The 12,199-nt window shown below is 43.1% G+C and overlaps 1 protein-coding gene across 6 annotated transcripts in view; it reads right to left on the bottom strand.

Annotated features, from left to right (window-relative positions):
• Window positions 1-12,199, bottom strand: part of LOC126336272 (muscle-specific protein 300 kDa-like) — a 199,689-nt gene that overhangs the window by 54,272 nt on the left and 133,218 nt on the right. For all 6 annotated transcript variants that reach the window (XM_049999771.1, XM_049999782.1, XM_049999792.1 and 3 more), the window contains one exon: window positions 3,975-4,020. In XM_049999771.1, the coding sequence (XP_049855728.1) occupies window positions 3,975-4,020 (46 nt within the window). The remainder of the gene's footprint in view (window positions 1-3,974; window positions 4,021-12,199) is intronic.

Below are 12,199 nucleotides of genomic sequence, written 5' to 3' on the forward strand. Positions count from 1 at the left end.
GGTAAAAAAATCTTGGAAGCACAGTAAGCCCCACATGTAGGACTGCTTACAGAAGAAATGGCTACTCGGATAAATATGGCACTGCACCCTAAAATATATGGAGCTGCTAGTGAAAAAGAGCCAACTACTGGGAAAGTATTCTTCTCACTTGTAAAAACAGTTACAAGTTGCAGAAGCAGAGTGCCAAAAAGACGGACACTGACACACTGCGGGTGCAGAAAAATTTGAGCAATGCACAAATCATATGCTCACTGCCTGTCACAGCAGGAGTAAATTAAACCTCTTGCACATATGGTTAAGTGTACATAGAAACTGCAAAAAGAAGCAGTAACATCCAACTTAAGAAAGAGAAGAGTTTGTGAAACATAGATCTATCAGCAGAAGCGGATCATGCACTGGTATCAAGAAACCACCAAATTTATTTCTCTGACAATTTGGTTTTATCAAGCTGCTGGAATCATAATTATGCTCGGGTGTACAGAGAGGCCATAGAAATTTAAAAGCACAGAAACAACTTTACTAGAAAAGAAGGACTGAAATTAGATAAGCTGCGAGCTGCCCAGGATTTTTCCTGGTTGAGACGTCTAGTAAGAAGTGTACTCAGCCTAGTGATACCAACTGAGGAGCTACTTGAATGAGAAACAGCAGCTCTGAGGTATGGAAAGTTGGCAAAACACCTGGCAGAGTGGCATGCTGACCACATGTCCCTCGATACTGCATCTGCAGGCAAAGATTGACATGGCAGCCAGTGAAAATCCACTGGGCCTTCAAGGCCAAGAGAAGGAGCTGGTGAGCCTTAGCGGTAAATAACAGTACCAAATCTTCTCCACTGCAAGCTCCACAACATATGCTGGTGTGACTCAGTGATCTCAGCAGTCTGAGGGCATCTCAGTCTGACCATTGCACAGATACATAAAACAGTTTGATTTGCTGAGCTTCTTTAAGCCTGTACTGTTTTCTGAGTCTCTGTAGCCTCTGATGATGTCTTCAGCACTGGAAGACAAAATGTTAGGTACATCATATATGCCTTGGACCATGGCCTAATGGCCACAAGACAAAAATCACAAGAAAAAGAACAGTTTTCTACTGGTTTTGGAACCATGAGTTCAATAGATGGAGGATGGATCTCTAGGGTCTTCCATGTACCACATGACCGATCTATTTGGATTTAACTAGCAAGCATCAAGTTACCACCATCCTTTACAAACTATGAGCATCTTAAGAATTTTGGTTCACAGAGGCCATCAAGCATCTTATGCCAATTGTCTATAAGCTGAAATTGTACTGTATTTGGGGAAAACATGCTGCACTAAGAAAAACATATAATCTTTTCCAATGTATTTTAGTTTGTTGTTTCGCAATCTAAGTAGCAAAAGATATAAAAGCTGTTGAAGATATAATATTATAGTTGTAAGATGTTAGCCAACATTGAGCAGCTGAGTTGCTCAATCAGTACATTACTGTCACTTTCCAAGGCGCCATTTTTAATCTGTGCACTGCTCTGTGAAAGCAAACACAGCAAGAAGCAAAGATAACAATTCATTGTGTAACTGAGATGAAGCACAGCTACATTTTCAACACTGGTTATGCAACTGCTACGTGTCCACTCTACGCTTATATAACATATTGTTATACACTTGTGAATACGCAACACTTAATCAACAATGTATTGAAATGATAAGGCATTTTAAATGCTTTTGTTAATCATTTTATATGGTTTTATAAGCTTTAACATATACTTGAACTTCAACTGTTTTTTAGACTTCATTACAGTTTATATGCACACCAGTGCTCCCACTTTGTATATATGCTTGTTCAATGTTGCTCATATCACCATTATTTGGTTGGTTTCCTTTGCACACACTACACACAATCCATGATTTGGCAGTTCATTGTTTTGCTACTCATTGCACATATCATATTTTAAAGACGTCACTATTTTATTAATACTGCAGCATAGTAGGTATGTTGTGATTCTCAAACCTAACTCCTTTACATTCAGATCTGCTTTACTACTTCAGTTCAATCTTTGCACATCTGTTTTTATACATGTATTTTCTTTCAATACTTTGTAGGACACTGCCATCCCACTCTTATTTTGATGTTGTGCATATGAGCCTATTTCACTTCTGAAGATGACAGTTTAAACTGCTGAAACCATGTTTTCTTGTGCAGCTGGTGGCTCATTTTTATTTTTGTTAAGATACTGTCAGTAATTGTAACAAATCATAGAAGTAACATTGTTATTTAGTACAAATATTGTACTGCAGTACATGTGTAGATTCAATTTCACTTAAAGTGGTATTGAGTGGTATTGCATGAGAGAATGGTTTCACACTTACATATTAAGCATACTTATTTTTAAATAAATACCAAGGAACTAAAAGAATAACTTGTTACAAAAGAACGATGGCAGTTATTTCCAATGTTGATTGGGCATCAATTAACCTGGCAAATAGTACACAGATAAATTCTATCAAACAGCTTAAAATGATTAATGATAAACAGAGGATCTGCACTCACTTAAAAACATGCATTTACAACAGAAATAGATTCATTGTAGATTACAGTTGAAACAATGTGTGCTCTTTTGTCTTTTCCCATACTCCTGTCATAATAGGATGGGAGAAGTAGGACAGCTACCATCTGCTACACACTTACTGGCTCTGTGCTGTGAGAAAAGGAGATGCTGTGTGCACAGAAAAAATTGACAACCTATTCTCTTTTTCTTTAAAAAAAAGTACGAAAAGAAATGCTTCTTCTTACCATTAACCTCCTTAATGAAGAGATTAAATGTGAAAGAGCTGCATTTATTTCTATAGTTCATTGGAATAGCTGCATCTCTTGACAACATACTCAGTTGCTAACATTTCTGTCTTTCTAAATAAAGAGAAACATGATTAATCAACGAGAGGAAAGTATTTACCATCAGTAAAAATGTGTGGTTTCAAGTACTAGCATTTTTGTCTTTTTTTTATCATGTGTATATTCTTATTTGCAAGTGATCTGCAACTGGTGGCTATACCACATACCCTAGTAAATCATTTTGACATATTTAGTGCCCACAGCTCATAGCAAAACTTTGCAGCCATGCTATAATGATGTGTTTTGACCCCTCATGCCGCACTTTATTAAAGCTTCCACAAATCACTGCATCCAGACAATAAAAGAAACAAAAAGAGATTGGAAAAAAAATTTCTGAGAAACTATATGAGTCGTTCATTTTCTGCACTTGTTATTTATTAATTATGTTACTAATCATTTTGATTACAATAACACCAGGTTATGGTAACACTGAACATTAATGTTATTACAACCTAAAATGATTGGTAGCATAAATGATACATAACTGTTTCTAATTAAATGATTTACATGTAAGGGAGAACACCCATCATACAACAGGAACATCGAGCCACCGACAGGCACACATGTCAGGAGATCAGGTTAGAAATGAGGGAGGGGTGGGAGGAGCCAGTGAGGTATGGCGCGCGAAGACTACATGGACTGAGAGGGACCGGGAGGGGGAGAGTGACAGTGCGGAGGATGGGGAAGTTATTGGGCAGAGGGTGTTCAAACAGTGGGTCAGTGGAGATAGAGGCCAGAAGGATTACAGAAGTGACAGTTGTTTTTAATCATACACTGACTCCTATGAGTTTGGCTAAAAATGAACTTAAGTTATTTTCAAATTCTGTGTTCTAAGTATTGATCAGATGGTGTCCAGAATATCAGTTACTTAGTTTTTGAAGGTGATCTTCACGTCTTTGTAAAAAATAGGAAACTTTCATTTCTAGCCAAGAAATCCGCACGTTCTTACAACTATTACAGATAGTGACACAAATATGATAAGCAAAATGCTACTGCTGCTGTAACAACAAACAATATTGAGCTATAGCAAGGACAGTTTAAAACACAGGTTTCTTGAACTTATTAACTAATGAGATATAAGATAAAAAAGCTTGAAACACAGAACTTACATTTCATCAACTTCCTCTTCTGACAAATCCTCATCCTCACAGTCATCTGCAAGAAATTGACAAGTATTAATACAATACTGAGTAATTATGTATAGAAGGCAAACAGAGATGGTAGTTCATCTCAAGACTTAGTAGCTGCATTGTTATTTGTCTGAAGCAGGAGATTTGCTTTGTTGGTATACATGATTTTAATTATTTTGAGTCTGACAAACTGACACTGCAATGGTCATTACTGGCACACTAGTGTGGGGGCTGTCATTAATTGAGCTATGTAAAAAGTCCATGCTTTTCATGTGTTTATTTGCATATAAAGGTGATTCTTGGATTTTTCTTAGTATGAGACCATGTGCAGCAGATAGCTCAAATTTGAAGTAATAGATTATAATAGTTTACTGTTCACGTTGTTTTCTCATAATCTTTCTTTGATTCTCTCATGGCTTATGTATAATGTGATATACTGGGTGTTTTTGAGCTGCTGTGTGTATTGCACAAAATTTGAAATATATTGTTTACTGGAACTGAGCCTGTTCTTTTACCTGTAGAAATATTTGCCAACAGCATCCTCATTCAAAAACAAATGTTCCCTAATTTCATTGTGTATTTACATGAGGCATGGTGTATTTTGATAAATTCTGGCAATTTATGACTGTTGCGCATAATGTATTCCATAGTAAATTATAATGTAAATAAAATAGAAAGAAACTTCCACATGGGAAAAATTATAAGTTACAGTAGTGTATTCTGTAACTCTTGGTAGCAATATTTTTTCAGAAAGTTGTTTCTCCCTTTATTACAGCGCGCCAGACACCACACTTGCTAGGTGGTAGCCTTTAAATTGGCCACGGTCCGGTAGTACACGTCGGACCCGTATGTCGCCACTATCAGTGCTTGCAGACCGAGCGCCGCCACATGGCAGGTCTAGAGAGACTTCCTAGCACTCGCCCCAGTTGTACAGCTGACTTTGCTAGCGATGGTTCACTGAAAAATTACGCTCTCATTTGCCAAGACGATAGTTAGCATAGCCTTCAGCTACGTTATTTGCTACGACCTAGCAAGGTGCCATGGTCAGTTTCTATTGATATTGTAAATCATGTAATGTCCAGAGCGACATTCGTCATTAATGGATTAAAGTTAAGTATTCCACTCGTTTTTCTCAATTCTAATTCCCTTGTCATGTTCCAGACCTCACGCCAGCCTGCGTGAGCTAAAACGCGTGCATTTCGGCCTCCTTTAGGAACACGGTTGGCTCTCCTGCCAACCACAACATTGGCGACGAGAGTAAAAGTGTTTTTATCTAAACTGCCCTGATTTACTTGTGTAATGGCTTCGCCACAATCTCCAGATATACTGTCCGAATTTTATCGCTTACAGAATCAGCAGACGCGGGCCTTTCTGGATGCCCTTGGACAGCTCGTCCAGGGTCAACGTGCGATGCAAAATGATGCGGCAGCAGCTGCTCCACAGCTAACGCAGCCACAACACACTGTTGCACCAATTTTTCGACCTTTTGATGCTACATTGGAAAGCTGGACGGAGTGGTCATACCAATTTGAATTCCATCTCACCACCTACAGAATTCAAGGTAACAAGCGGCAGCCTTTTCTCCTTTCTTCCGTAGGTGTGACCACGTACCGTGTGATAGTCAAATTATTTCCATGACGCGACGTTGCAACTCTGTCCTACGAAGAAATTTTGTCTGCATTAGATGCTTATTTCATAGAATCAGTCAATGTAGTTGCCAAACGGTATAACTTCTTTCGTACAAACCGTACGGCAGGTCAGACTAATCGGGAGTGGGTTGCAACCTTGCAGGGCCTTACTAGGGATTGTGCTTTTGAGTGTCAATGTGGACTCCCTTATTCAGATACTATGGTATGTGATGCAATTGCACAGAACGTTTCTGATGTTAAGGGAACAGATTCTGAAACTAGTCAATCCCTCCCTTCAACAAGTGATGGACATATTGGATCGGCAGGACACACTTGACTTTGCTCAGGAATCATTTGAAACTTCGCCAGCAGTGTGTGACGTTAACCGGCCCGCCAAGCGAGCTGCACGGAGCAGTAAATAGCTGTCGCGCCTGGCCGCCAGGCTCTCAGCCACGTGTACCGTGCCGGCAAGCAAATGCAGTGATCAAATCATGCCCGCAGTGTGCTACTAAACATTCGCGTGAGAACTGCCCGTCATGCCAAGCTATTTGCTTTTATTGTAATAAAAAAGGACATGTTCAGAGTGTTTGCCAGACAAAGCTCAGATCGGAAGCTCAAACGGTTCCAGGCCCTTTGCTTCACGCCGGAATCGGAATCGAACCAAGGATACTCAGGCTCACGAAACTTCGCCCATGGAAATTCATGTAGTTCATTCCACTCCGCGCAGTGCCACTCTCTCTAACAGTGCCTGTGTTCGTCCCAAAAATAGTGTGCGTCGACATTGCTGGAACTCCCGTCAAGTCGCTAGTGATTATGTACCAGTGTCAGTTCACGTTGCTCGAGACGCGCCTGTCGTTTGTAGACTTTTTGTAGACTTGGACATTAACGGCAAAGTGATACCATTCCAGCTCGATACCGGAGCTGAAGTTTCACTGATCAATCAAGACACTTACGAACTGCTGGGAACACCTCCATTGCGTGCCGCAAATGTTCGGGTCAAGAGCTCCCTGTGTTAGGACAGTGCAGCCTTCTTGCAACATACAAAGGACAAACAAAACTTGTGTCATTTTATGTCCTTCGTTCTTCTTCTGCAGTGAACTTGTCTGTTTTTGATTTATTTCAGTTGTTTAACTTGTCTATAGTAAATCAGGTCCTATCAGTGAACCAGACTGTGCCTTCAGATAGTGTTTCTTGTCTATGTGAAGAATTTGCAGACATTTTTGCACCGGGACTTGGTTGCACTAAGAACTATAAAGCACATTTGGAACTGAAAGTAAACGCGCAACCGAAATTTTTCAGAGCGTGCAATTTTCCCCACGAATTGCGTGATGAGGTCGCAAAAACATTACACAAATTGGAATCACAAGGTGTAATTGAACGTGTGAAGGCTTCTCTCTGGGCATCACCCTTAGTAATTTTGCCAAAACCTTCCAGAAAGTTGAGACACTGTGTGGACTTCAAGGCAACAGTGAATCCACAACTAGTGATTGCAACTTTTCCTTTACCCCGCCCAGAAAACTGTGCCCGGGTAAATATTTTTCGAAGTTGGACCTGGCAGATGCGTACTTGCAAATACCGGTGGACGAAGAATCCCAGCGCATTTTGGTGGTTAACACGCATCTTGGGTTGTATCAATTCAAATGACTGCCATTCGGGTGTGCATCCGCCCCGGCATTGCTTCAGCAGTATCTCCGAACTGTTTGTACGTCTGTCCCTACTGCAGCAAATTATCTGGACGATATTGTGATCTCCAGAAAGACGGAAGAAGAACATTTGGCCAATCTCAGAACATTATTTCAGGTCTTGCGACAAAATGGTCTTCGCTTGCGGAAGGACAAATGTGTGTTTTTTGCTCGGGACTTACCATACTTGGGACATGTAATCAATGCCCAAGGCATACATCCCAGTCCAATGCACCTTCGTGCCATACAAGACCTGCCTTCGCCACGGAATTTGAAGCAACTACAGAGTGTGCTGGGAAAAATTGCGTATTACAATAAATATGTGCCGCATGCCTCTTCCATTTCAGCTCCGCTTCATCGCTTATGCCGTAAGGGTGTTCTGTTCGTCTGGACAACGGAATGCGAACACCCCTTTTGCCAGTTGAAATCGGCGTTGCTTTCCAATACTTGCCTTACGCCGTTCGATCCCCAGAAGCTGCTCTTGTTGATGGTGGATGCATCGGATTTCGGGATCGGTGCTGTGCTTGCGCACAAAGATGGATCGCACGATCGCCCTATTGCCTTTGCGTCCAAATTGCTCTCGTCTGTGCAAAGAAATTATTCATAGATCAAGAAAGAAGCATTGGCTCTTGTATTTGGTGTTACAAAGTTTCATGATTTCTTGTATGGTCGTCACTTTACCATAATCACAAACCACAAACCTTTGACATCGCTTTTTCATCCGACCAAGCCTGTACCTCCACGTACAGTGCAGAAACTCATTCGCTGGTCTCTTTTCCTCTCGCAGTACCGCTACGATATCTTGTATCGGTCCACTGCTAAGCACGGAAACGCCGATGCGTTGTCCCGCTTGCCTGTTGCTGCGGATAGGGCATTCGATTCCTCCGAAGTTGCTTGCATGTTCCTTGATGCGGAAACCGATGACGTGGTCGAATCATTTCCGATTGATTTTCGTCGTGTAGCTACAGCCACAGCTGCCAACCCTGTCCTTGCTCCCGTTCTGCATTTTGTTGCTATGCAATGGCCCTTGTCAAAGTCACAGATTGGGGACCCGTTGGTTCGCCGATTTTTTGCTCACAAGGAGAGACTTTTTGTACGACGTGGTGTTTTGCTGTTGCGTTCTGATAATGATCAGTCCTTGTCGTGGTACCACGTTCGTTACAGTCTTCTGTCTTATAGATTCTCCACCAAGGATATTGGGGTATACTAAGAACAAAACAACTTGCTCGTCAGCAGTGTACTTGGTTCGGAATAGATGCCGCGATTACGAATATGTGCTCTTCTTGTATGGTGTGTGCCGAACAACAATCGGCACCACCGCAGAAATTCTTTGCATGGCCAAAAGCCACTTCCCCTTGGCAACACTTACACATCGATTTTGCTGGGCCATCCTGGAATGCTCGATGGTTGGTTGTGGTAGATTCAATCAGTAATTTTCCTTTTGTTGTCCGGATGTCTTCCACGATATCATCTGCCACCATCCAAGCGTTATCTGCTATCTTTTGCATTGAAGGTCTTCCACAGACTATTGTTTCCGACAATGGCCCACAATTCATGTCTGCAGAATTTCAGTCATTCTGCAAGGCCAATGGTATTCACCATCTGACGTCCGCACAGTTTTCGCCACAGTCAAACGGTGCCGCTGAACGATTGGTCAGGACTTTCAAGTCACAGATGTCGAAGTTGAAAGAGTCGCATTCTCGGGAGGACGCGTTATTGCTCTTTTTATCCTCGTATCGCTCTCAGCCCTGAGATGGTCGCTCGCCGGCTGAGTTGCTCCACGGTCATCATCGAACCTTGATGTCTTTGATACATCCGCCGCATCATGTTTCTGTGCAGCGGCAGACACCTGCTTTTGCTCCAGGCGACGTTGTCTACTATCGCCACTATCGAGGTTCACGGCGTTGGCTCGAAGGGCACATACTTCACTGCCTCGGCCGTGCTATGTATCTGGATTTGGGGGCCTCTGGTGAGGTGCGTCGGTGACTCAATCAGCTGCGTCTCTGTCGTCGCACGGGATCTGCCGCTCGCCTACTGCTTTCAGCGATGGTGCTGTCCGGTCAACGCCCTGGGGACCCATCTACTGACTCGCCTCAGCCCCAGGTGTTACCAACGCTGCCTTCCATTTTGCCCCATGGCAACGCACCACCGCTGCCGCCGATGCCTGTTCTCCCACCGGCGACGCCCGTAGTGGACGCGTCGCTACAACCGCCAGGTGCCTCCCTGGGTCACGCGACGCCAATCGCTTTCAGTGACTAGTTGTCCTCCGACATGGAACTCTTGCCCGCTCCGGACCATATGTCGTCTTCGCCCGTCGGGTGCCCCGCCCCGATGGAGGTCGACCCTTCGGCCCCTCCTGTCTCTCTACGGGCGCATACACTGCATGTTGGCCTGCACCCTGGAGCAGGTTTTCAGGCGTTTCCTAGCTCCCCGCGGTCCGAATGGCAGGGTGCGGATGGTACAGCCTCGTATGTTGTTAGGCACCCCACCTCGTCGCATACGTCAACATGGGGTCCTCCCCACGGCGGGCGGCAGCCTTATACCATAACCGTACGCTGATTTGTGGGGGAGGAATGTGGTGTCACTGCCAGACGCCACACTTGCTAGGTGGTAGTCTTTAAATCGGCCACGGTCCGGTAGTATACGTTGGACCCGCGTGTCGCCACTATCAGTGATTGCAGACCGAGCGCCGCCACACGGCAGGTCTAGAGAGACTTCCTAGCACTCGTCCCAGTTGTACAGCCGACTTTGCTAGCGGTGGTTCACTGACAAATTACGCTCTCATTTGCCGAGACGATAGTTAGCATAGCCTTCAGCTACATTATTTGCTACGACCTAGCAAGGCGCCATGATCAGTTTCTATTGATATTGTTAATCATGTAATGTCCAGAGCGACGTTCATCATTAATGGATTAAAGTTAAGTATTTCACCAGCTACGTCCGTTTTTCTCAATTCTAATTCCCTTGTCATGTTCCAGACCTCACACCAGCCTGCGAGAGCTAAAACGCATGCATTTCGGCCTCCTTTAGGAACACGGTTGGCTCTCCTGCCAACCACAACATTTAGTTTAACACTTTCTCCACTAATTAACCTGCTTCTTCTATGTCAGTGTTTTGAAAATTTATGATCACAGTGTAAACCTTGCTTTTATCAATTCAGCAACTGCATTGTAATATTGTTTTGTACAAATTATTACTGTCGAAATATGTGTATACCAGCTCTGTTTTCGACATTGATACATGAATCTATTTGAGCATAACCTTATCAAAAGTCTAAGAAACAAATTTATTTTTAAGGAACCTGTCAATTCTATCCATTATTTACACAGGACACTTTCATGGATGTTGTGGCTTTGGATTTTAAGCAACTTTACAATCCTCAAAGTGTAACAGAGATCATGAAACTAAAATAATATTGTTACCAAAGTTACCTCTTGAACTGTCCCCTCTTGTAGAGGCACCCTCCTCTACAGGAAATACAGGATCTGTCACCAATTGTCCACTACACTATGAGTGGCACGTCAGTGGTAGGTCTAGGGGCCTGGTATAGGTGGAAGAGGAAGGGGACAGGGAGGGAGGGGGGTGGGGCAGTGATCAGTTAGGATATTACATCTATCCCCAGTTCAAACATATGGCAAATTTCAATCAGGAAAATTTGGCAACAATGGATTAAAAAAGTCACCTTGTGCACTCTGTGTGTGCCTCAGGTCCATCCAACTGCAGACTGGCACACGCCTGAGCAAGTGATGCTCGTCATCTGGGATTCAGGATCATACTTTGATCAGTTCGCCAACTGGCAGAGAGTACTGAAAACAGCTTTGCTCACAATTTCAATGACGCTCTCAATCCACAGTATTGTCTCCAGAACTGACTGACGCCCTCTGGTTCTAAACTAAGTACGAAGTTTGAACCACTGACTTCAAAGGTTTTGTAACAAGCTAGTTGTGGTTTCTTGGTCTCGTGGCCAAAGGGATGAAAATGGTAGGGGCCCCATAAAAAGGTACATCGGAGGCTGCTACCTAGGTAGTTGCCTATGTGTGGAGTGCACATGAAGGATATTTTGATTAGGTGGCTCTCAATCCAATCCAGATAATGACAGCTCTAAGAGACCTAGCATTAGTGCAAGACTTACAGAAATGGTCAACATAGATGGAATGACTAAAATCAACTACCAAATGATTTGCAACAAATTCCCGAGTTTAAAGCAATCTTAAAAAGCAGTAGCTTGTAATACTAAGTACAGTCAGCTGGTTAAAAAGAGAAATTGAGAAATGTGGCATTTCTGGTGTAAATCTAAATGTATATAGAAAGGATAGGCTAATGGGAAATGGAGAATATGCCACAGTAGTCAACTAACTGTAAAGGTACAAAAATGCACAACAGTGCAGTGACACCACTCAGGCGTACACCGCAGTGAGAGACACTCTCCCCCCCTCCTCCCCTTCCCACCTCTTTCTCACACACGTACACATGCACCAGACTGTCCCTGACCCTGAACATGGAGATGTAGTAAAGTTTGCTATAAAATCCGTTTTCCCACTGGAAATGTTTGACCTTGGTGGCTGCTTGCCCATCCCAAGTATCTGAAGGAGCGACATAGATAGGTTGACTAATCAATCATCTAAGATGAGGCAGCAGTGCACACTCAATGAGAATATGGACAACTGTAAGATGACTACCACAGCTGCATTGAGGAGAGTCCTCTTGACACAAAAAGAACTCATAAGTAAGTCTGGTGTGGCTGATATGCACACAGCACATTGTAATGGCACCTTTCCAAGAAGCCAGAAGAAAAGTACACCATGTGTACCGTGTAGACCCCTTGACTGCTCTTAACTTGTGATGGTGAGGGTAGCCTGCTACTCAATATCTCATGTTTTCAGTATTTGATGTT

This window comes from Schistocerca gregaria, chromosome 1 (assembly GCF_023897955.1).
Source record: "Schistocerca gregaria isolate iqSchGreg1 chromosome 1, iqSchGreg1.2, whole genome shotgun sequence".
NCBI lineage: Eukaryota > Metazoa > Arthropoda > Insecta > Orthoptera > Acrididae > Schistocerca > Schistocerca gregaria.